This window comes from Gymnoscopelus braueri (assembly GCF_963280865.1).
Source record: "Gymnoscopelus braueri genome assembly, chromosome: 16".
NCBI lineage: Eukaryota > Metazoa > Chordata > Actinopteri > Myctophiformes > Myctophidae > Gymnoscopelus > Gymnoscopelus braueri.
In genome coordinates, this window is record NC_137616.1 from 19,229,693 (window position 1) to 19,255,399 (window position 25,707).

General features: G+C 42.5%; 1 protein-coding gene across 1 annotated transcript in view; it reads left to right on the forward strand.

Annotated features, from left to right (window-relative positions):
* Nucleotides 1–25,248, forward strand: part of cad (carbamoyl-phosphate synthetase 2, aspartate transcarbamylase, and dihydroorotase) — a 35,362-nt gene extending 10,114 nt beyond the window's left edge. The window contains exons 13-45 of the mRNA XM_080454222.1: nt 349–537; nt 882–1,006; nt 1,356–1,489; nt 2,250–2,362; nt 2,498–2,662; nt 2,842–2,927; nt 3,280–3,526; nt 4,133–4,231; nt 4,392–4,616; nt 5,168–5,350; nt 5,960–6,178; nt 6,329–6,496; nt 6,956–7,138; nt 8,324–8,428; nt 8,884–9,129; nt 9,371–9,452; nt 9,953–10,119; nt 10,646–10,810; nt 11,214–11,345; nt 11,885–12,086; nt 12,536–12,726; nt 13,460–13,600; nt 13,881–13,973; nt 14,424–14,583; nt 17,267–17,311; nt 18,807–18,982; nt 19,191–19,265; nt 20,478–20,690; nt 21,042–21,167; nt 21,432–21,587; nt 21,805–21,906; nt 22,821–22,915; nt 24,306–25,248. Of these exons, the coding sequence (XP_080310348.1) occupies nt 349–537; nt 882–1,006; nt 1,356–1,489; nt 2,250–2,362; nt 2,498–2,662; nt 2,842–2,927; nt 3,280–3,526; nt 4,133–4,231; nt 4,392–4,616; nt 5,168–5,350; nt 5,960–6,178; nt 6,329–6,496; nt 6,956–7,138; nt 8,324–8,428; nt 8,884–9,129; nt 9,371–9,452; nt 9,953–10,119; nt 10,646–10,810; nt 11,214–11,345; nt 11,885–12,086; nt 12,536–12,726; nt 13,460–13,600; nt 13,881–13,973; nt 14,424–14,583; nt 17,267–17,311; nt 18,807–18,982; nt 19,191–19,265; nt 20,478–20,690; nt 21,042–21,167; nt 21,432–21,587; nt 21,805–21,906; nt 22,821–22,915; nt 24,306–24,405 (4,908 nt within the window). The 3' untranslated portion in view covers nt 24,406–25,248. The remainder of the gene's footprint in view (nt 1–348; nt 538–881; nt 1,007–1,355; nt 1,490–2,249; nt 2,363–2,497; nt 2,663–2,841; nt 2,928–3,279; nt 3,527–4,132; nt 4,232–4,391; nt 4,617–5,167; nt 5,351–5,959; nt 6,179–6,328; nt 6,497–6,955; nt 7,139–8,323; nt 8,429–8,883; nt 9,130–9,370; nt 9,453–9,952; nt 10,120–10,645; nt 10,811–11,213; nt 11,346–11,884; nt 12,087–12,535; nt 12,727–13,459; nt 13,601–13,880; nt 13,974–14,423; nt 14,584–17,266; nt 17,312–18,806; nt 18,983–19,190; nt 19,266–20,477; nt 20,691–21,041; nt 21,168–21,431; nt 21,588–21,804; nt 21,907–22,820; nt 22,916–24,305) is intronic.
* The last annotated feature ends 459 nt before the right edge of the window (nt 25,249–25,707 follow it).

Below are 25,707 nucleotides of genomic sequence, written 5' to 3' on the forward strand. Positions count from 1 at the left end.
AACTGAATTATTTTGATATGACTGTATACTGGACAGAGGAGGTCTGCATGAGTTTGCAAAGAGGTGGTTATGGAACTGTTTATTACAGTAGCAACAAAATTGAGGCAGTTTGCTCTAGAAAAGTTGTTGTAGCTAGCCCCCTCCTTAGATTAAACTTCGAGCTCATTTTGTAGTCAACAAGAATGGATTTTATTTGGGCTGTGCAGAAATAATGGATGTTTGCGATTTTGTGAATAGAGGAAATCTTACCTCAGACAGACATGTATAATAACGGGTGAAGGTAATTTAATTCTGCTCAGCAAGTTATTTGTTATTGTCCTGCAAGTTATTTGTTATTGTCCTGCACAGGTGTGTAACATGGAGAATATTGACCCCCTGGGCATCCATACTGGGGAGTCCATTGTGGTGGCGCCTAGTCAGACCCTCAACGACTACGAGTACAACATGCTGAGGGACACTGCTATTAAAGTCATCAGACACCTGGGCATCGTGGGGGAATGTAACATCCAATATGCCCTGAACCCCGAGTCTGAACAGGTACGGACCAGAGACGCACAGCTAGCACTGAATTTCTAACCTGTGTTATTATGAACTTGAACTTTTGTTCACAGCTGTTTTGTATGTATATCATTTGAGTTAGAATTTTGAGATCATATATTGTATAATTAAAATGACATGCCGTAAATTGGGACGCCAAGTTGAAATAATACGACACGTAATTACCGATGGCATCAAGAAAGTCAAATAATGGCTTATTGATTGGCTAAACCAATGTATCAGTGTAGCTCTAAATTTGAGATGTAGTGGGTTTGTTATACACAAAATAACACATCCACTGACATTTGTAATATGTCAATGTCTCTGATTGTCTCGTTACTCAGTATTACATCATTGAAGTGAACGCACGTCTGTCTCGGAGCTCTGCCCTGGCCAGTAAAGCCACTGGCTACCCACTGGCCTACGTAGCTGCTAAACTGAGCCTGGGGATCCCTCTGCCCTTACTGAAGTAAGTAAGACATGTTGAGATGTCACTAGAGCGGTAAGATGCGAAAATATTATCTTTTTGGATGTTTTTTCTGTATTATTTTTATTCTAGAATGACATAACCACTTAAACCTTATACTTATACCAGAATCCCCCAGGGGTGTATACTAAGCCCTACTGTTTTCCCTCGACACCAAATCTCTTCTGTGAAAATAGCCGATCTACGTCGGACTGCGGCGTATATAAACACACACTATACAGTAAATCATTATCTCTGTTCGATTAAATGAAGATGTAATCGAATAATTGCTAAAAAATAATCAATAGTTGTAGCCATATATTCCATCATTGAAGTGTGTTGTTTCATGTAGGAACTCTGTGACCAACTCAACCACAGCTAACTTTGAGCCCAGTCTGGATTACTGCGTGGTGAAGGTGCCTCGCTGGGACCTCAGCAAGTTCCTCCGAGTGTCCACCAAGATAGGCAGCTCCATGAAGAGCGTGGGTAAGAATTGGGCACAGCTAGAAGCGGACTTTTTTTAAATAGCCTTTATTTCCACAGCAACTTCATTATATAGCATGCAGTGGTTTAAGACAGAAATGGGAGTGAGTGGATAACGTCCAACAAAAGTCAAATGCCAAATTTTGAAATTCCATCTCAATTTAAGGTCTTTGTATACAGTATATTAAGTTTGTAATCAGTATTTATTTTTTCACCTTTTGACTTAATTGGTTTTATTCAATTTGTTGTAAAGTGCCGGTTGTCGTGGAATTCTGGATCAATCAGTGAATTGATGAGGCAATAGGAGTCAAGACAATATTCTAGGTGAGGATGGTTGATGCTTTAATGTAGATGATATCATGGGGAGAAGTACAATAGCACTCAGGTCTGTTGTATATATTTTTAGACCAATCATTTTAAATGAGTCTATACCAGGCGATGTGCACAGCCAAACTATATGCTATACTTTCCAATAGGGTCTGGCTGCAGAATGAGCACGTCTGCTGGAAACCTTGTCCGTGGGAACACTGCTGCAGCCAGACGCTTCTCAGACTTTTGGGTTATGCGCTCAGTATACAGTACATTGTTTAAGTTTTGGACTGATTTCATCCTGTTGGCGTGTGGTGTGTGACTACCCGGTTATTTATGACCTGACGTGGAATCGTTGCCACCCACCACCATGAGAAGTTGGTGGTGGTTGGTTTGGCACAGTTGAATAATGTTATTTGTTGATTGCTGTGGTCTTACCATTTATCCCATCCAGGTGAGGTGATGGCTATTGGACGGAGCTTTGAGGAAGCTTTTCAGAAAGCTCTAAGGATGGTGGATGAGAACTGCGTGGGTTTCGACCACACCATCAAACCTGTCTCCGACGAGGTGAGATGGGAGATGCTCTCTGAGATTGTGTCTCTGCTGTTGGATCGCAATTCTCACCGATATTCTATTGATATTGTGACATGATAAGAGAGTTGTGAACTTGTAGCTCCAATTGTTTTGTCATTCATTCCCCAGGAGCTGCAGACACCTACAGACAAGCGTATCTTCGTCCTGGCGGCGGCCCTCAGAGCAGGCTACCCTGTGGACCATCTGTACGAGCTCACCAAGATCGACCGCTGGTTCCTCCACAAGATGAAGAACATCACTGACCATGAGCGCTTGCTGGAGACCTACAAGCAGGTGAGGATGGCAAATACAACAACAGCTAAAAGAAAAAAAAAGAAAACTACTCTTTGCTACTACAGCAAACATGGTGTGTCTGTCTCTTCTTAGAATAGGGAAAATTAGGACATCACTCCAGAGTGGTTAATTTCAATTGATGGTCACTTATGTCTTGTTTACCATATCCCTCCATTCAGGATGAGAGTGCCATGCCTCCAGACGTGATGAGGAAGGCCAAGCAGTTGGGCTTCTCGGACAAACAGATAGCAATGGCTGTGCAGAGGTGCGTGTGTGTTTGGATGGACCCATTTTGTTCAATTTGACACTACTCAGTAGCAGGGGTGGAGTCTCCACCACTTCTTGTTATCCACACAATGAAGGAGTGCTGCTGTAGATGGTGAAAAGCTAGAGCTGCGATAGAGCTGAAGTAGTTTAGGAATTAAACTGGATATTACCCTTTCCATATTGAAAAAGAATATCCATCAAATTGAGGTTCACAATATATTGCCCAACACTAATATGAGGTTTTATTTGATTCTGTTCTAAACAAATAGTTGTTATTTGGGTATTACTTACTTACAATTAATTATTTCTGAACAGCTGATCTTTTATTATCTATAATTCACCTCCCACAGTACGGAGCTGGCAGTGAGGAAGCTGCGTCGTGATTGGTCCATCCTGCCGATGGTGAAGCAGATTGACACGGTGGCAGCCGAGTGGCCTTGCTTCACCAACTACCTGTATCTGACCTATCACGGCACAGAACACGACGTGGCCTTTGAGGAGCAGCATGTCATGGTGATTGGCTCGGGTGTCTATCGAATCGGCAGCAGTGTGGAGTTTGATTGGTGCGCCGTCGGCTGCATCACGGAACTTAGGAAGGTGAAGATAATTATTTTAAAGCGTCCTTATTAAAAAACTAAAAACAAAGCTTTTAATTTTACGATGTCCAGGACAGGTTCTTGTTATTGGTTTTCTGGCCTTAACCAAAGTCAGTACTTTTAATACATTTAAAACATTTTAACTCACCAGCTGCCAGAGTTATTTCAGATTTTTAGCTGTTGGCTGCCAGAGATTTTTAATTGAAAAACAAAAAGTACTCAGGAGCCGAGATACAGAATTTTTAAGTTTTAAGTTAACAAGGAAGTGGATAGGAGTCTAGATCTTCGAAAAATCATATCTCCTAGGTCTTAGGGTCAAATGTAAAAAAAATATGTTTAAATAAATGCATAAATGCGTTTCAATAGAACGCATTTATGCGTTATTGGCAGGCAAGTGATGTATTCAATAGAACGCATATATGCGTTATTGGCAGTAAATGAGTTAATAGCAGCTTTTCCATGTAGTTAGATATTTCTGGTGATAATTTTTTTTTCCTAAACATGATGTAGGCACATTTAATCATATTTGAACATGAATTTAACAGGCTGCTGTTAGTCCTATAGTTCTTCACAGTCTTCTTATTCATATTGGGATTCTCCTTTTTAGATGGGCTACAAGACGATCATGGTGAACTACAACCCAGAAACGGTCAGCACAGACTATGACATGTGTGACCGGCTCTACTTTGATGAGATCTCATTTGAGGTAAGTTACCGACTGACAATGTTCTCACAAAACACAGCCTTGCACTGTAGCATATTATAGTAATAGCAATAGCTGAAGCAGTTGTTCAGAACCATTATGACCCATATATATATCGCCTGTTTCTGGTGCATCATTTAGAAATATTTTGCCCTTCTTCCAGGTGGTGATGGACATTTATGAGATGGAGAACCCAGAGGGAGTGATTCTGTCCATGGGAGGCCAGCTGCCCAACAACATCGCCATGGCCCTTCATCGGCAGCAGTGCCGCATCCTGGGCACCTCACCTGAGTTCATAGACAATGCCGAGAACAGGTTCAAGTTCTCACGCATGCTGGACACCATCGGCATCAGCCAACCCCGCTGGAAGGAGCTGTCCGACACCGAGGTAAGTTTAAGATCTCCCTTACTTTGGTGAAGCAGTTATGATGATAGTATGTACGGTATACAGTATGTATGTACTCCCATGTCCCCACAAAAGTAGACCATTCGCATCACGGCTCCCGCCGCTGCATGTATGATGTCACAAAATAGCAGCGCAACACACTATACAACCAGGAAATGCCAGAATTTTTCTTCCGTGAATTGACAACATCGTTTTTGTGCATCAGCTCTGTACTTATAGGTGATCACTTGTTCCTTTTAGCTGAAGGAGACAGACCGTCACCACACTAGTCAACTTGCGCATACAACATAATTAAAGAATCCCAGATGTGTGAATTAATCGTGGGGTTCATATGGTGATAACTCAGCCACCTTATAACTCAATGATCTGATGGTCAAAAGTAAATAGACAATCTTTCTAACAATGCTGCATTGGTCTTAAATACATGAAATCACATAAATCAACAATCAACAACTTTTCTGATTTGTTAGAGGCACATGTTTTTCTTATGCTCCTGCTGTTCTACATTTCTCACCCTCTGCCTCCCTCCCCAGTCTGCCATGAAGTTCTGTGAGACAGTGGGTTACCCGTGCCTGGTACGTCCATCCTACGTACTGAGTGGAGCGGCCATGAACGTAGCTTACACCGACAGCGACCTGGAGAAATACCTCAGCAGTGCCGTGGCTGTGTCCAAAGAACACCCGGTGGTCATATCCAAGTTCATACAGGAAGCTAAGGTTAGAGAAACGACACACACTCACATGGAGATACACAAACTTACATTCAAGGTGATCAGAATCATTTTGATGGCCATGTACAGGGAATTGGTAGCCTGGAATCCAGACTGATTCGCTCCATTCAGCAGACTTTTTTTGTTGTTGCACTCTGTCTGGTAAGCTCCCTACTGTATGTGCAAGGGGCACTGATTGGTCTGTGGGCGGCGCGGGACCAGAGCCTTCCAATGAAATGGTCTGTGGACGGGGCGTATCGGAGCCTTCCAATGTAAAATTCAAGCCACTTCTTACTGTGATTCGTTGAGCACTATCCGCAATGACGTGCCTACTTAACAGGTGACATACAGTAAGGAAACAGAGAGTTGTTCTGGAGACTGCCAGACTGAGAAGCGAAGTGGGGGGGAAAGAAAGTCTGATAAACGGAGGGAATCAGTCTGGCTTCCAGGCTAGACTCTTGTGACACTGGTGCAGACATGCAAGTTTATGACCAATTCAAATAGAGCATTCCACGAAGCCGTGTAATAAAGCATTTCATTGTCTATACTCAGTATTCTGCTGTTATGTGTATTATAACATGGTTATGTTTGTTTGCCCATATTTACCATTTGCCAGGAGATAGACGTGGACGCGGTGGCATCCGATGGAGTGGTGATGGCCATCGCAGTGTCTGAGCATGTGGAGAACGCTGGCGTTCACTCTGGGGATGCCACCCTGGTCACACCGCCCCAGGACCTGAACCAGAAGACAATGGAGCGGATCAAGTTGATCGTCCATGCCATTGGTCAGGAACTGCAAGTCACCGGTCCTTTCAACCTGCAGCTCATCGCCAAAGTATGAAAGCGACGGGAATGGGGAGCGATGTGGAAAAAAGCTGCCTATTTCAATTTGTAATGTTCGATTTTTGGGGCAATTCAGCTAATGGTGTTTCTTTGTCTGCACTTGTCCCTATAGTTAAGAGTTTTATTTTTTTTCCCTCCTCAGGACGACCAGCTGAAGGTGATTGAGTGTAACGTGCGTGTCTCGCGCTCCTTCCCATTCATCTCCAAGACGCTGGGTGTGGATATGGTTGCCCTGGCTACGCAGGTCATCATGGGGGAGGAGGTGGAGCCTATAGGCTTCATGAGAGGAAAGGGCATCGTTGGCGTCAAGGTAAGCAGACTTGAGTTCATGGTCTGTCTTTTCATCCGTTTGTGGATCAGTCTAATACAGTGGTTCTCAACCTTTTTCATTTCGAAGACCAGTCTGATATGCTTTACACCATAGACCCCCCATTTGATGCACTGTAAAATCCTCCAGTGTTAATTTAATTCTGAGAGTGTACAAATGGAGCCAAATGGACCCGTGAGGGTCTATACGGATAACTATACGGATACAATTAGCCCTGATAAATTGGGTAGCACTTACCCTTCTAACAACTCCCGGACTTCTTATGGCATTTTACAATCTACAGTACAATTCGAGACAGTGACCCACATTGCACTGTTTTGCAAGATCTGCAGACGGACCTGAACACATCTTGTTTACTTAACAGGTCCTGTTCTATCTTAACGCATTTAATTGTAATCACTTACAAACCCTGTATATTAAGCATTTCTCCTTCTCCACCAGGTGCCCCAGTTCTCCTTCTCTCGGCTGGCGGGGGCTGACGTGGTGCTGGGGGTGGAGATGACCAGCACGGGAGAGGTGGCCTGCTTCGGGGAGAACCGCTATGAGGCCTATCTCAAAGCCATGCTCTCTACAGGCTTCAAGATCCCAAAGAAGAATATCCTGCTTAGCATCGGCAGCTACAAGGTACCAGGACACGAATAACCATGGTGACAGACAGGGGACTGCTAAGCACACAAGAAATTGTTAACATTGTACTTGAACCAGTTGAGAACTGCTGGTTTAGCTCTTAAATATTCTGGAACGTTTGAGAGACATACAGGGCCCCGATTAACTAAGCTGTTTACGCCCATATTTTGAACGTTAAGGAATTTACGCAACTTCCCACGTCTGATTCATTCATCTTTTTCTGTCTGTGAATTTTGCGGGAGGTCCGCTCTTTCTCAAGTCTGCTCGGAGGCTGACTTACATGGGATCAAAGTATTGCGTATGTCTTTAGAATGCCTTATTATTCGTGAAAAAACAATTACAATAGTGCCAAACCTCAAATAAAATATTTATGTGCCCAACATTTGTCAACACATAAAAAAGAAAAAATATGTCAACGATCTATTGCTTGGATGCATATAGACATTATGCAAATTCAACCGGCGTGTTTGTCGTTTTTGCAATTGGGCTTTCATGCCAACTACAATATCGCGCTATTCATTTATAATATTGATTTGACCTCGTCACATGAAGCATTCTTACCTTGATGGGGATACATTATGGATGAAAGCTGTGTCCATTTCTCCATTTCCGATGTAGTGGATGGTTTGTCCATCGCCTCAGTAATCAATAAAGCTCTGATCAAAATGATCAGATATTCCAGTATCATCCTTTTTCCTCGGCTAAGGTGACTGAGCGAGCGATTGTTCAGTAGAAAGGGCTTATATAATGTCCAGTTTTATTAGCCTTTGGTCGTGAAGTTAAACTTTGTTAACAAACTTCTTATTCTCATCACACGTGAGAGGCGGCTATTTACTTTATAAACGTTTAATCGCGTGAGGGACTTGCTTGCACTGATTTACAAGATTTACGTTGTAAGCTTGTAGATCTGTCCATTTTGCAGCGTGATGACGTTTTTCATCTGACGTTACATATTCGCGGTTGCCTTTTATGATCTTAAATGGGGCGTGGAAGAATGCAAATGATCTCCACGAGCACGTGCCTCTGACTGTCAGACAAAAAATTAGAAAATACACCCTTTAGTCACTTTATTTACATGTTATTTACGACCAGCTTAGTGAATCGGGCCTATAGTATAGTACAGCATATTCTTGTGCAATCAATCAGCATTGTTCAAATGTACTTCCTGTGTGTGTTTTGTAGAATAAAAGTGAGCTGCTGCCTACAGTACAGGCTCTGGAAAGCCTGGGATATGACCTGTATGCTAGCCTGGGTACGGCTGACTTCTACACTGAACATGGAGTCAAGGTATGGCTGCTCAAATGTATGGCTGTTCTAATGCATGTCTAAGCTAAGTGACGTTTGACCTTTTCCAACTTGTTTCACCATTTCCACATAAAGGTGTAAAAATATATTGCCTATTATGAACATTATTTCTGCTAGCACTTTAAGACGCCAAACGGTGCAGCTAGTTGGAAGCTAATCGGCTACAGCAAACATGGAGTCAAAGCAACAAAATATATGGGAAAAATCAGCTTGGCACCACAACTTGACATAGGCATAATTGTCTTTTAACAACACGAACCCTAGTATCTCTATTCTGGGTCATAATAGGCGAACATTCAGCGAAAATTGCAGATTTACAAGCTTAGGCTTTGATCTTGTAGATATTTTATTCTCACCAAAGAGATTTGAAGTATATAGAATTGAAGTTAAGTAGTTAATCAATGTTTTTCTTCCATTGTACTCCCTTTTGTCTCCAGGTGACAGCAGTGGACTGGCCCTTTGAGGAGGAGGAGAGCGATTGTCCCACCAAGGAGAAGCAGCGCAGCATCATGAACTACCTGGCGGAGAACCACTTTGACCTGGTCATCAACCTGTCCGGGAGGAACAGTGGTGGCAGGAGGCTGTCGTCCTTTGTCACCAAAGGCTATCGCACCAGGCGAATGGCCATTGACTACTCAGTGCCTCTTATCATCGACATCAAGTGCACCAAGCTCTTTGTTCAGGTTGGCCCGGTGACACTGTTTTATTCAAGAGTTTGTTCGGTTCCGCTGGACTTTATCTGCTTAACCATTACCGAGTTTGGTCAAATGAAACGAGTATAATTTGATTCTTATGCTGGCAGTAGAATTTGAACTTTTGGCTGGCAGTAAAATATTGAACTTTTCGAGGTTTATTTATCCATAACAAAAGTAATATTGGATTATATGACTCACAAAATTGACAAACAATATTGCTGTGTTTTAGGCACTGCATCAGATTGGCAGGCACCCGCCAGTGAAGACCCACATTGACAGCATGACATCACAGAAGCTGGTTCGTCTGCCTGGTAAGTCAATAGCACCATGACAAATAAGACTTGACCACATGAACCCTAGCATCCCTATTCTCTGCATGTCACAATGTGTCACAGCGCAACACATTGGCTGTTTTAAGCAAAGAGATTTGGTGTAGAGGGAAAAAGGAGGGTTGTAGAAGTGTATACCCCTGGGCAATCTGAGAACCCATCGTCAAAAAAAAAGGAAAAAACGGCGCCCTCTGCTGTTTCTTTCCTTTGAATTAGTGCAGCTCGAAATCTGTTCTTGAAAGATTAACGCCTGGGTAACCCTGGTCAACTATGTAAGTATATAGGGTTTAAGTGGTTATATTCCAAATGTTAAACTGTTACTGCTACTATATCCGAAAATGTTGATGGGAAGATTAGTTTGTGTTGTTAGTAACCCCTAATGTTCAGTTGCCATCAGTTGTATGCCTGAAACTGTCTCTCCTTTCTCCCGAACTCTCCATGGCTGTCGTTTTTGATTGATTTGATTGTCTCCTGCTGTCCAGGTCTCATTGATGTCCATGTTCATCTGCGTGAACCCGGTGCCACCCACAAGGAGGACTTCTCCTCGGGAACAGCGGCTGCCCTGGCAGGGGGGGTGACCATGGTGTGCGTCATGCCCAACACGTCACCTTCTGTCATTGACCACAACTCTCTGGCACTGGTGCAGAAGGTACCTACGGGCGTGGCTTTCATTATCCATGTTTAAATGTTTTTCCCCAATAACCTTTTATAATAGATTTGACAGTCAGTGGCTTGGTGACAATTTGATTCAAGTCATGGCTAAGATTAAACTTTTGAAAGGGGTAAAGGCACAGCAAACTATTTTAAAGTGGACAAGTCTTGTATTTGCAAATCATTGTGGGTTAACATTACATATTTAACAGCTTCTAGGTTTGATTTCTTGTTACAGAATTTTACTAGATATACTGTATAATTTTATACAACAATTAGACTGTTATTAGGGATAGGAAAGGGAGTATTTTCTTGTCCTCAGGGGAGGGGAAATAGCTTTTATTACGCCTGATTTATACTTATTTGCATGCCGGTGGTTGTGCACCAAAGATCACAAGGCGTCGAGCTTGTACTCTAGATCTGCTATTTTCGGTATGGGACATGGCTCACAACCAAGTATAGATCAGGCTTTAGTCTTGACCTTTTCCTGTGTGATCTAATGCTCTGGTACTTTTTGCGTTTAGCTGGCCAAGGCAGGCTGTCGCTGTGACTATGCCTTGTATGTGGGTGCTGCCTCGGACAATGCAGCCGTCCTGCCCTCCATCGCCAGTCAGGCAGCAGGCCTCAAGATGTACCTCAACGATACCTACTCCTCACTCAAGATGGACAACGTGTCTCTGTGGATGGAGGTAGGCAGGGGACATTCAATGTCGAATAGAGACTATACAAAATACAAGTCATATAATGAAGATAGTTTGATTTACACCAAGTACAGTAATTGACAAGAGAACAAGAGGCTAAATACAAGTCATATAATGAAGATTGTTTGATTTAAACCAAGTGCAGTAATTGACAAGAGGCTAAATACAAGTCATATAATAAAGATTGTTTGATTTACACCAAGTACAGTAATTGACAAGAGGCTTTTGATGGTTGAAACCTTCCAGTACATGAATTTCAGGGCCAAATGTTTTGAAAGCACTTAATAAGTATTTATGATTATCTCTGTTCTGTTAAATGCTGAATGATACAAAACATTTTAGGGTGAATCTAACGGGTTGCATCTCTCCTTTGGCGTGTTGGTTGTTTTAGCACTTTGAGAAGTGGCCCAAACAGATGCCCATCGTAGCCCACGCTGAGAAACAGACAGTGGCAGCCATTCTGATGGTGGCCCAGCTCTACCAGAGACCTGTACACATCTGCCATGTGGCCAAAAAGGAAGAGGTGACTTCATTACCACTTTATTTCAACATTGCTGATATACAAGCTCACGACGCGCCGTTGTGAGCTTGTAGAAAATAGCAGAACCCTTGAAAGTGGTTCACTCTGTATGTAAAATTAAATAGTCTGTATAAAAAGTATTTCTTACTTATTGGGAAGTTAATTTATGCCCTTATTAAGCGCTATTGAAGTCCACATAATTTAGTACATTAATTTAGATGGGACGGAGTATATCTAACATGAACTTTACTAGGATTTAGCTTAGGACCATATTTATGCCCATCATAGCTTTACATTGTAGTATTTCTATCCTCTATACACTAAAGAACTTGGAGTGTAGGCTAAATATTTGTATGTGCAAACATACATGTTGAAATGGAACATTTGGATTCTGATTAACTTTGCTAAGGAATTAGCAGTTGCACACAAACACACTTTCACTTTACAATACAGCCCTGAGACATTAACTGTCGTGGAGGCTTCACTGGTTCCAGCTGTACCAACAAACGAACACCAAATCTTCTCCATGCCCCCCCGCCTAGATCCTGATCATCCGGGCGGCCAAGCAGAGGGGGATCCAGGTGACATGTGAGGTAGCACCCCACCACCTCTTCTTGTGTGAGGACAACGTAGGCGAGATTGGGGCCGGTCGGGCCCAGGTGCGGCCCATGCTAGGGAGCCGCGAGGACATGGAGTCCCTCTGGGAACACCTGGATATCATTGACTGCTTCGCGACCGACCACGGTGAGCAGTCAGGAGGATTGTATGTGCATGTGTGCTGAGGATTTTGATTGTATTTTGTATTTTTGTCATTTTCCTTGTCGCAGTCACCAAGTTTAACCCATTCAATTCGGGAACCAATCTCATGTCATTTTAAGATTTCTTTAGGCTATTCAAAAATAGCAGATCTACAAGCTCATAGCGCGGCGCTACGAGCTTGTAGATCTGCTATTTTTTGAAAATGTGTGCAAATCTTGAAATATATATTTTTAAAGCGAACACCCCCCCAGAAGCAAAGATTTGCACAAAATTTCACATTTTTTCTAAAATAGCAGATCTACAAGCTCATAGCGCGGCACTCAGTGCCACTTTATGAGCTTGTATATCGGCTATTTTTGAATAGCCAAAGAAAGTCCCCGGATTGAATGGGTTAATGTGTACTATTTCTTTTGTTTGTTTGTTTTGCCTCTCAGCACCCCATTCCTTAGAGGAGAAGAGTGGTGAGAAGCCTCCTCCAGGGTACCCAGGCCTGGAGACCATGTTACCCCTGCTGCTCACCGCCGTCAGCGAGGGGCGCCTCACACTGGATGACATCATCCGACGACTGTATGACAACCCCCGCAAGATCTTCAACCTCCCCACACAGGACAACACCTATGTGGAGGTATATCAATTACAAACACGCCATAGTGTTTATACAGACGGGTGTTAAATTAAACCCAAAACCTGAATAGTAAACAAGTTAAGAAACATAACGGGTGCAGAAGTGTATGATACAATTAATCTATTAACATCCATTTTTTGCAGCATGTATTTGACCTTGATTTTGGATTAAGATGGCAATAGGAAAAAATCTATGTTAAAATGAACGATGGCTCAGTATTGGGGCACTTATGGCCGGAGCTTGCTTCAGTCACAAAAACTGCACAACTGGCTATTGTTTCAATGGGAATAGTGACCAAAGTGACATCGGCATTTCAATCCATGCGAAAGGCCTCAGTAAATGGGGTTGGAAATTGTGGTTGAATGCGCACATTTTCTGTGATGATCAAGGAATGGTTTGAATAGGACAATGATGTGAATCATTATTTTTGCTATGGCCTTCGCAGTCACCAGATCTCAACTTGGTTCTGCCTTGGCCCCTCTCTAGAATGGCCACTGTCCAATCTTACATTAGCAACCGTAACTAGGTGCGGAAGGCCTGTGAAGCTTTCAGCCCATGAGAAAATGCTGACGAGAGCTGTTATAGAGCTTGTCATAGAGCTGTCATAGAGCCTTTTGCATCTGAATTTAATTTCAAAATGTCTGCCGTGACGCAACTCTACAATATGTTGATTGTAGGGAATTCTGGTCGGTCTCAGCCTCACTTTCTCAGTCACTCTGTCTGTGTCTCTCAGGTGGACTTGGAGCAGGAGTGGGTGATCCCTCAAGCCATGCAGTTCACCAAGTCTAAGTGGACGCCCTTCCAGGGTATGAAGGTCAAAGGCAAGGTTCGCCGCGTGGTGCTGCGAGGGGAGGTAGCCTACATTGATGGCCAGGTGAGCACGTACATCCACAGGTTCACTACCCATTACATTTACTGCACAATGTGCAGGTCATATGTGTACCTTAGTGAGATGTATTTATTATATGGTATCTGTGCAAACATCCTGGTTCATGTTGGAGAGGTTTGGTTTCCCACACAAGAGACTCTCCAAGTTGGCACAAATTGGTCATTGATTTATGGATATATCGTAATAGATTAATTTGCTGAGGAACAACAACAGTATTTAATGTCAATGTACTAATTCTCTCTCTCTCTCTCTCTCTCTCTGTCAGGTGCTAGTACCTCCAGGTTATGGAGAAGATGTGAAAACGTGGCCTGCTGCTGCTGCCACCATCCCCCCTGAGCCAGTTAAAGAAATTCCATTGGTATACATGCACACTTAATTCTTTCACTCATTTACTCGCCAACTACATCCTCTTTTTGGGGGCTGCCCTTTTGTTCCAGCCTTCTGTAACTATTTTAAAGCACAAAGTTGGTCAGAGAAGTGAAGTCATTGACTGATTACTAAATTAATCTGAATACTCTAGAGGAGAATGGAATACCGTTAATGTAATCAGAATATAAGGAAATTGTATTGTGTGAATGTAGCCTATATGGTAATATTCCACTGTAAATACAGGGAAAGGGTAAAGAGATATGGTATACGTACTCGTATGAGCAGTCACTCACTAGCTGCTTATTCTGTATTTGCTGCTAACAACTGGTGTTGCTTGATAATCTATCATCAGATCATAGTGTGTGTATGTGAATGATAAGCTGGTTAATTGGTCCATTTGCTCTGACTCATTCTGTGTGTGTCCTTGTTTGTGTGTAAGACCCCAGAGCGTCCCCTAGACCGTCCCCGTCCCACTCCTCCTTGTGATGGCTCCCTCCGCACGCGGGCCCCCAGCCCACGCCGTTCTTTCGGGGAGGGCCGCTACACGCTGGCACTGCCCCCCCGCACCCACCGCTCCTCCGACCCCGGCCTGCCCCATGGTAACTACAGCACCCACAATGCTTTGCTCCCTCTACTGCCTAATGGACAAACACTTTTGTCACCTAACCATCTTTGTGTTTATATAATGACTTGTAGTTCTTTTTCAGCATTTTTCACATTATGCATCATCTTGGCAAGAGACCAAACATGACATTTCTTGATGCAGCGAATAAGGGAGTTGCTTGTTCCACTGCAGGTTTTCACACACACACACACACACACACACACACACACACACACACACACACACACACACACACACACACACACACACACACACACACACACAGGCATCAGAACATCAGTGGAAGCCAAAAGGTAACATACTGTATGGTGACTGACAATAACCAGTTACCGTAGATACATCTAACCATCTGTACATTCAATGGCGTGCCTAGGTCGCATTGACTACATCTCATTAGCCTGGAATGACCCGTTGTCGCTTTAATTTTTATATCAGTCCCAACCTGTTATTCACAGAAAAACTAAATATCAATTGACGGTCACCTGCAGTGAAAGAAGTAGAGATTGTCATAATGCTTTTTCTATTTTGACCTCGCCTGCAAAATAAATGCATCACTGACAGGAGCAAGCAAAGCAAACCACTTCAGATTATTGAGATGTATCCCCGACAGTGAATCAAGTTGCGGGCAAAAATCACTTGCAGCTGATGGTTTTGACCTCAGTCTGCTATACGTATGTGCTTCACATAATTGCAGATAGACTGCCTTCTCTTCAGAGATGACCATTAGCTGATTACAAGAATTGTCTTAATCCATAATGCTCCCATCTATTAGGCCAATGATTCTCAACCAGTAGTACGGGACCCAAAAATGGATTGCGAAGAGCTCTGAAAGGGAGGTCATGGCCAAACTTTAAATAAAAATACGGTTATTTGATATGTTGTGCACTGAAATAATGGCCAGTGGTGACTTTGTTTTCCTAGTGCAAAACCCAGTTGAGAACCACTGCTATAGGCTGCACAGATCCAGCCTGGTCTATCTCCTCTGGTCTAAGTGTCAACTGGTTCTTTGTAAACTGTGCCAGCCAATTCATCCACCTTTATTGACATTGACAAACATAAATGATTGCATGAATAACAATGTCATTTGACCCCCTGTTCATTTGTTGCCACGACCTCTGAATTATAGTCAGGCTGAGGGCAGAGGTAAATCGACCATTGGATGTTATGTGATTGGACATGTGACATTTTGCTCCACCATTGGCTTACTAAGCTGTGACCCTGCTACAGTATGTGATGTGAGATTCACTGGAGGATTTTTCATTCTCTTTGAAGTATGTAACAAAAGGCTTGACCCTTGTTGTATAAAAAGCATTTTCTAATGTTTTCGTTTGGTCCACCAAGGGTCAAGCTGGAGGCCATATGGATTTAGACTGGATGTTGAGACCAGGTTTGGGCAAAGGATGTTTGCACAGTTATTGCCCCTCATTAAGTCTACCAACAGGAAGAGAATAGTGCCTAAATTTGTCTCAGGAGGTTACTCCTCCACCTTCAGTTAAACAGAGGAACTCAAGCATGCCACCATACCCTCTGAAGGCTGGCCAGTTGCCTGCCATAAAAAGACAGAGGTTTGTATAGATTGGGCCACAAAATGGTCTCCTTCACCTCTGTTGACAGGAAGGTCTTGAACAAAGGACCGACCCCCTAGGGGACAGGCTACAGAAATGGCCCCAATAACTATTGTACGGCCTACTTTACATTATTTGGCATATGGGCAAGAACTGTAAAATATGATGAATCTACTTATACTACATATGTTTACACACAGGTTGTAATGCACACATTGCGATGTCCTTCGTGTAAGGACCACTCCGATTTTCAACCAATCTTCATATACTTGGTCCTCACTAATGCTCATTATAAGATAGCACTATTTCTACTCACTCTCTCAGAGGAGGAGCGGACAAATATGGAAACCTGCCTACCAGTGACATCATTTGTAGGCAGGTTTGGACATTTCAAACAAGATTTCAGCATGCTAACTTTGCAAGAAGAGAAAGGCTGCAGTTTGAATTAGCTTATATTCCCCATTCGATGATGGTTTCTGAACTGTCCATTGCCCATCTCTGAGACACAGAGTGAGCAGGTGGAAATGGTGCCATCTTATACTGAGCATTAATAAGGACCAATTACAGTAAATGAAGACAAGTGCTCCTTCAATTTAATCAGGGAGTATAAACAATGGTCTATACACGTTTGTGGCCGTCTATACACATCGGTTTTTTTGGGGGGGCGGTGAAACCGCCCCTATATGTGAGGTTTGGACATCGACATTCGCTGCACTGTGATTGGCCACCATTGTACCCCCCCCACCCATTGCACCCCCCTAACCCTGCACCGTGATTGGCCAATCACAGTCTATTCAGGACTGTGATTGGCTAGTGAAACATGACACATGTGCATAGCCCTATAAATAGGACTATGCACTTAAAAAAAACACATTTATGTTTTTTTTTAAGTTGGTTGGTCCACAATATTACTTTTCTTCCATCACTTCTTCCATCACTGTGATGACCACTGTGACCACACCGCCCACTTCACACTGGGTGTGATTTTTAAAACTATTGCTGCACCGGATCTCAATCAACTCTTGTTCTTGTCACTAAACTACATTAAGTATCTCCTAACTCCTGTGCTCTCTGTCCAACCCCTCTGTACAGCTGATGAAACAAAGGAGAGAACTTTGACGAGAGCCATCGAGGAAGGTTTGCTGAAACTTTGTCACAGCGCAGCTTTTACGCTACCGCTAAATCCCAACATGCCAGCATGCAAGCAATGAGTTGCTAGAAAGCTATAGCTTGCTACATGTAGGCTACATACAGTACATGGGAGCGGTTGCATTGATATGCTATTCAGAAGATCCACCACAAAGTGGCAGGCGTGAAACTATTGTAATAAGGCTGGCTGTCTGCCTTGTCTGTATGTCTGTCTGTATGTATGTCATGCTGTTTGTCCACCAGAGGATGCCAAACACTGCTCAATTATGCACACCCCTAGGTTCTCTACTTTTCTTATGCAGTATTTATAAACTCCAGTCCTGGCGACCTACAGCACTGTTGGTTTTTCATTATATCTCTCTAATCAGGAACTAATTCAGACATGGGGCTAATATTGACTATCTGGTAGAACGTGAAGATAGCAATACCATAGGTGCCCAGGACTGGAAATAAGAAACACTGAGCTAGATCATAGAATTTTTATGTTGATGCTTGTTAAGTACATTGCTGGACCTAATCTGTCTTTAAGACTGCTGCAGAAGCTGCTGTTAGTTGCTAAATGTTGAGTTTGATACCAATCTGACCACTTTTTGGGACTAATTGTTCCTTAATTATGCTTTACAATAATTTATTCAGTAGAAGAAGAATAAAATCCGCACAACAGTTTTATGCTCCCATTGTGGAAATGTATTCGGTAACGTTTCGAGCCGGGAGGCCAGGTCTGAGGAAGAGCCTCCCGGCTCAAAACGTTACCGAATACATTTCCGCAATGGGAGCTTACTGTAATACTGATGTGCAGATTATTCTTCCACTGTTACATTTTTTATCCAGCACCCAGCCCAGCAGGATATGGGATGTGTGTGTCTTTTGTCAGCTTTTTGACGCCTGTTACATTCATTTATTCAACATTTATTCAGTTTTGGGTTGAGTTTTCATTCATGAACCTCTAAATGCCTGTGAGTTTCATTCATGAACCCTTAAATGCCCATGCATTTATATCTGCGTTTACCTCAAAATATCATTACAATTGATATTTACTTGTGGCTTTTCCCCTGCTTTCCCCTGTATTTGAGTCTTGTTTTCAATGTCTTGCAGTTAGGGCTGGGCGATATGAAAAAAGGAAATCAAATGTCATATGTTTGACCAATTACCTCTATTGATATTGTGACAATATCATATTGTGATGACTTATATTTTCTTTTACATTTTTCAAGAAAATTGTGAAAATAGTGGATCGATGCGCACAACACATTAGCTTATAGATAGCTTATCGCTATTTTTGATTTTACAATATACAAAATCCCAGATCGATATCTAGTCTCATTATGATATCGATATAATATCAATATACCGGTAATGACCTGCCCAGCTCTACTTGCAGTGGTGCAGCATTGTAAACTCTTGGGAAAGGTATTTAAACTCAGCTTTCATGTTTCATGGGTTGAAGTTGACCATCCATTATGTGATTGTCCTCTCTCTCCAGAGTTGCAGCTCCCTACACCCTCGGGTGGTGGAGAGGTGTACAGCCACCCTCCTCCCCTGTCCAGGCTCCTGTCTCCGCAGGCCATCCCTGCCTCATCCCACTTCCAGACCTCGCCCCTGCTCCACCCACTCGTGGGCCAGCACATCCTGTCTGTCAGGCAGTTCAGCAAGGAGCAGGTACCGTATGCAAAACCACCCACGATGAATATGCACTTGCACAATGGGATTTTCCAACATACTTAGTGTTGCATTAATTCTCACACACACCTCTCTTGTTTTGATAGCTCACTTTTAAGTAATCTATGTTTTCTCTGTAGTTCAATTGGTGCTTGGTTTAACTGAATTTAATTCATATTTATGTGTCTATATGTGGTGTGTCTTTTAGATCTCCCATCTCTTCAATGTTGCCCACACTCTGCGTTTGATGGTGCAAAAAGAACGCAGCTTGGACATCCTCAAGGTCAGCAGTTGCATGTTTTTAAAACCTTTGTTTATACCAGGAAGTTAAACGTAAAGGAATGAGAAGTTTCCCGTTTCTGTATTTCTAGTTGAGCCTTGAAGGGATTGCGAAACTATTGTAATGTGTCAGCTTGTGTCTCTGTACTCTATGCATGTCACTGTCCACAATGACTCAAAGTCAATACCTTACAATACATTTATAATGGTCAAATCATGATAACTCAATGGTGCAATTTGGTGGCCCGAATTCAAGAAGGTCAGTTATTGACACATGATATCTCTGCTGTCCAGCCTGAAACCGCTAACTCCAAAACGCTCATTGTTCAGGAAACGAGAAAACAAAATATTTTTCAGGAAATGAAGAAAACCTTATATTTTTAAAACAAATCAATACTGCCTCATCAAAGTTGGTATAGTGACTTTATATATTGTCAGATACTTGCATGTGTCATTATATTATCAACACTTTACCCAAATCGCGGGTAAATCAACACTTTACCCAGCGCTAGTGGAGTTAGTAGTTTCAGACGAGCAGAAATCAAGCTGAAATGGAGTTGTTGTCCAAACAATAGCTCCACTCGCTGCTGAGGGAGAGGTTTCAGTGCGACGGAAATGCTATGAATGCCTTTCTTCTTGTCACATTGCTCTCCTCATTGAACACTTCATAGATTTTAGAAATATAATTACTTGTTTTCATAACATTAGCGTCAGTGCTAAGTTTGATAAACAGGTACACTGCATAGTTTTAACAGACTACGGGGAGTTTGTAACATGATCCTCCTCCTCGTTCACTGCGCAGTGCGCTCTACTCATGCTGATAAAAGGCAGCGCTGGAGAGGAGAGGGGGGAGTTGTTTGTTTTTGACGGACAGTTTGAGGATCCAATGGAGTTGGGAGTTTTCGTCAGAGGCGCTTTTTAATACTTTTCATTGGTTCAAATGTTTTGATTTTTTACACAGACGTAAAGGGTGTTCAATAGCGTTGATTTATGAAAAAAAAAAAAAAGCTGAAAATGGAGTTAGCTGGTTCGTCCCGGACACTGACGATATATAAGTTCTAAACTATTCATCATAGAAGAATGAGATGATGTAAATTGACGACAACGTTTATTTTGCGGCTCAACTACGCACACCTCTCAGTTGCCCTTGTATGGTCATTGAGACAGCTGCATGAGCCCCAATTACACACTGCTGAACCCATTCCTGCTCCTGTAGGGCAGAGTGATGGCGTCCATGTTCTACGAGGTGAGCACTCGCACCAGCAGCTCGTTTGCGGCAGCCATGCAGCGTCTAGGCGGATCGGTGGTCCACTTCAACGAGGCCACCTCCTCTGTGCAGAAAGGGGAGTCACTGACTGACTCTGTCCAGACCATGAGTGGCTATGCAGACGTCCTGGTCCTCAGACACCCTCTCCCCGGGGCCGTGGAGGTGAGCCTGAATTTAGTTTTTTGTTCAGGTTGGAGGCTTTGTTTGGGACTTAGTTTGCCCTTGTTGGGAAATTTGGTCACAGTTAAGCCAAAAGCACAATCCATATACGCAATAGAAACTTACATTATGTTTGTAAAAATGTTTGTAAAAATACCTGACTTGCTTTGTTGTATGAAACATACTCTGTAAATATAAATGACTCTAGAAGTTACATCAGCACACATGACTAGAAGTTAAATATATGTGTATATATATATATATCTTCAACGATTTACTGGCTTACTAGAAAATAAATATCTTAATTTGTGTTAAAAATATGTTTTTATTGGACTCCATCTAATATCCATCCAGACTGCCTCGCGCCATTGCCGTAAGCCGGTGATCAACGCTGGAGATGGCGTTGGAGAGCACCCGACCCAGGCCCTGCTGGACGTGTTCACCATCAGAGAGGAACTGGGGACAGTCAACGGCATGACGGTGAGGGACAGCATGCCAGCAAAGACGGCGCTGTAATTTCTTTGGTCCTCTTAGCATTTTCAAGGTGCCTTTGCTTTATTAGGGAAAGACGACGTGAAATGAGTGGGAATGAGTCCGATTTGTAACCATCAACTACAGGCATCACCCGTTATTCTGTTAAGCCTCTAGTTTCATATGAGAACTTGCATTGCAATTTTGACTCTTGAATGAATCCCCCCACTCATTGTTTGGGCTTTCATCTGATTCCCTTCAACCATCTCTCAGATCACCATGGTGGGGGACCTGAAGCACGGTCGCACAGTTCACTCCCTGGCCAAGCTCCTGACCCAGTACCGCATCACCCTGCGCTACGTAGCCCCCAAGAATCTCCACATGCCGGCTGAGATCATTGACTTTGTGGCCTCCAAAGGCATCAAGCAGGTGAGTGGGGGGTACAAAAGGTCTCTGACCTAATTCTAGACACTTGAAAAGCTCTCGTAGGTGGACTGTTTCAGGTAGGGTAGTGAACCTTGAAACACTTTTAGAAACACTGCTTGACTGCATGATGTTTATAAAATACTTATTTCACCCCCAAAATGAATGTAGTACATTTTAATGCTAGGCACTTACTTCTATCTATAACTTCTGGTGTTTGCAGGAGGAGTTTGAGAGCATTGAGGAGGCACTCCCTGACACCGACGTCCTGTACATGACCAGGATCCAGAAAGAGCGGTTTGCTTCTGAGGAGGAGTACAATGCCGTAAGCAATCCTGTCATTGTCATATTCATCTTCTGCTTGTAAAGATATGGATGGGAGGAGTAGCCCAAAGCACGTTTTAGTGGAAATAAGTCAGTCTATCTATCAGATAAATAATTTCAGATATGTTGGAAAAGCAATGGAAATAATGTGTTAGCTCATCGTTTGATAAATCATAGATAATTGGAAGAAATCATGGGTAAGAACACTATTTGCACAGCTTTTTTCTGCCCCCGAAGTGAGTTTGTTGTTTTGACCTCTAAGGTCTTCACATACATCCAATATATGTACCTGACAAAGACCTTTGATTGATTGAAATTGATTGATTGAATTTTTTATTAGGCAAAAGGAATGTAAAACAACACAGTTACATTTATATTACTTTTTGTCTAAAAGGTTCGACCAAAAAAGTCCTTGCAGACTTGTTTCCGTTGGGGTCCTTGGTATTAATTTCATAGACATATATACTGTAGTAGCAACCAAACAGTTAAATATCAAGGTCAAAACTTATTAAATCCCTTTGGGAGCAGATGTACGGATGTACTCTCTCTTCTTAGTCATTTTTAAATCTTACACCTGTTGGAATATTTTGGATGTGTGTGAATTACCCAGACTGCAAAGGAAAGCATGGTAGACTTCAAATCAGTTCAAAATACCATTCTTTTTTTAAGATTTGTTATGGAATTTCTGATATACGATTGCACACTAAACAGAGACCACACTGAGAGGGCAGATAAAACGGATATGGCAAATGGTACTAAAGAAAGTGATTGTGCACAGAATCGACCCATAAGAGAGTCTTTGGTTCCATTTTGTACACACTCAGAGTAAGATTAGCACTCAGGATTTTACATTATATATGACTGCCTGCTCTGTAGCAGTTGTCAGTAGAGGTGTGTTCTCTTTCCCCCCCTCAGTCTTTTGGCCAGTTTGTCCTCACACCCCACATCATGACTGCAGCCAAGGGGAAGATGGTCGTCATGCACCCACTACCCAGAGTCAACGAAATCAGGTAAGGCGTCTCTGATCAATCAGTCAATCAATTGGTTCAACCAGAGGTGCCTGAAAGTGTTTGCTGCACATCCCTTGTTTTCCAATTCTTACCTACATTATGTGTTGTTTTGCGATTAGTGTGACAGAACACAGAATAGAACTTTATCTTCAGAAAGTTATTTGGTATTGTAGGATTAACTTTTCCAAGATGCCACGTGATATTATTAGACATTGAATGAATGATTTACCTGTTAAAGCCATAAAGCTAGGGCTGAAACTATAACGAAAAACATCACATGGATGCACCTGGGACGTATCATCAGTGTTGTAGCCTGGGGTCATAGGATGTTTCGGGTCTCGCAACATACACCCTCACCCAGGTGACCCAGCCAGGGTTGATCAGGCCCCGACTTACGTCCCAGTAGCTACCCACGGTCAGTCCTATAGGGCAAGACAGGGCCACTCAGTCCGCTTCTCCGGAAATACTCTGCCGGGACTCGGGGAGGCTCTGGCACGTGGAGGGACTAGGCTCTGTGGGTTGTCTCCTGGCCGGGCTCCTCCTTCGTCTCACCAGGTCCAGGACCTGAGCGTTGCACCAGACTCCCCTGCTCCAAACATTTCATTCTGGTGTAATGGTGTCTTGGCCCGTGACACCATCACATTGGTGGTACTGCAGGCTGGTGGTACTGCAGCCTCCCTTGCGTCTTACTTGAATGGTCCTCCCAAAGGCCTCACCGTGGATTTGTTGGGCTTCTTCCTCACGGAAGACACAGACTGGGGCGCCAACCCAAACTGCTCCCGGATGCCGTCTAGATTCCGGCTGTCACCCGACTCTCCGGTGGTCACCAATCTATTCCTGGTTGTCACGTAGTCTATAAATTCCTATGAGCCACTATAAATAGAATAACTATAACGAAAAACATCACATGGATGCACCTGGGACGTATCATCAGTGTTGTAGCCTATAATTATTCTATCAATTACTTTTTTTTTTTTGGGAGGTTATTGATGATTTTTGATAATTATTCTATATTGAGGACATTTATAATTTAGTTTTTCAAATCAACTAAATTGATTAGTCTGATTAACCGCTTAAGTCCTATTTTATACTTCATACAAAGGTGTTGTTCAAAAATAACGGAAATAGTTTACTACGTGCCGCGATTATTTTGATTACTATTTCAATATTTTAGATTATTTTTTTTAACTAAATCGATTATTTTTATTACAATTTATTTGTATAATCAATGAACTCAATTAAATTAAATCGATTAGATCAATTAACTGTTGCACCTCTACATCAATCCAATGACAAGCAACTTTGAGTACCTAGAAAAGTGCTATATAAATCTGAGATTATTATTATTACTACTACTGACTTTTTCCTTTGTTTGTCCTCTCCTGTGCAGTGCGGAGGTGGACAGTGACCCGCGGGCGGCGTACTTTCGCCAAGCAGAGAATGGCATGTACATCCGTATGGCCATCTTGGCCACTGTACTGGGGCGATAGGGAGCAACTTCAGTGAAGACAACATTCCATAGCGCCTTGTTAGCCTAGAGAAGACCAAATGCCCCACCCTGTGTAAACTTCACATTTTAGAGAGAATAGTAGTAGATTTAAGACTGTAAGGATACACAGTAAAATCCTCAGTGTTCATTTAACCTGGTACAAATGTAACCAAATGAATGCATAAAGGTCTGTTTAGTTACATTTGTACACTCAAGTAACACTAAGGGTGCGTTCGGAAATTGCGCACCGGAGCGCACTCGCCTATTAGTTTGTATTGGCCAGTGCGCTCAGTGCTGTATTTCCGAACGCACCCTAAGTATCAGATAAAAACAATGCAGTTTGGTGCTGGATCAGCAGTTGTACTCAGATAATCAGGACTGGACACTGAGGATACATACTGTATAAACGTATGCTTACAGTGTTGCAACATTACTAAATCACCTTGTGAGCAATAACTTGTGCAATGCATTCTTTAACTGGTCTCCTTAAACGTCAATGTTTACTGTAGTATTAGCTGTGAATATTATGAATAATTTTCCTAATCCAAAACTCACACCCCTCAGGATAGTACTAGGTTCATTTATTTGCATGTGCTGAACATTCTAGAATACATGCACATCATGTTATGGTAACATTTACACTATTCTCATACATAATAGGCTATGTACATTCAAAAAAACTGAGCCATAATGTTCTTGTATTATTACAGCAATGCATTTCAGATACTGTAGCAATATTTGACCATACTTTTTATGCATAAGGGAATTTGGTGTCTTTAATGTAGGGCTCGAAAGCTTTGTTTGTTTTTTTTATAGAGAAACTAATAAAATTATTTATCGGCCATTTGTCAGGTGGGATTGTTTTCATTTCTACATACACCTTTTGTCCATACGTCACTCAGAACGCTAGATGGCGTTCTTGTTGCTTTGAGCTGAGATTTCCTCTTAGTTTTAACCATATAGCTTAATTAACAGCACAAACTGAAATGCAAATGTATTTTAAAGCTATTAATTTGGTCTAAAACGTGATGACGATATATTCCTTTAGTAGCCTAGACCCCGTGGCCAGGAGGGACAGTCGCGTTGTGATTGGCTAATTGGTTGTTAGGCAACGGCCGATGCTGAAGGGATATTGTCCAAATCGTGGCTATTAAATAAAATGCAAGAATATACTTTGCTAACTCAGCAACTACAATTGAAGTGGAGTATTGTCTTAGACAGACAAGACTGTGTGGTGGTGGGAGACGGGAGTCACGGAGATGTATGAAAAGGAAGTTAAAGGTAGTCTCAGCTGCTTAGGATC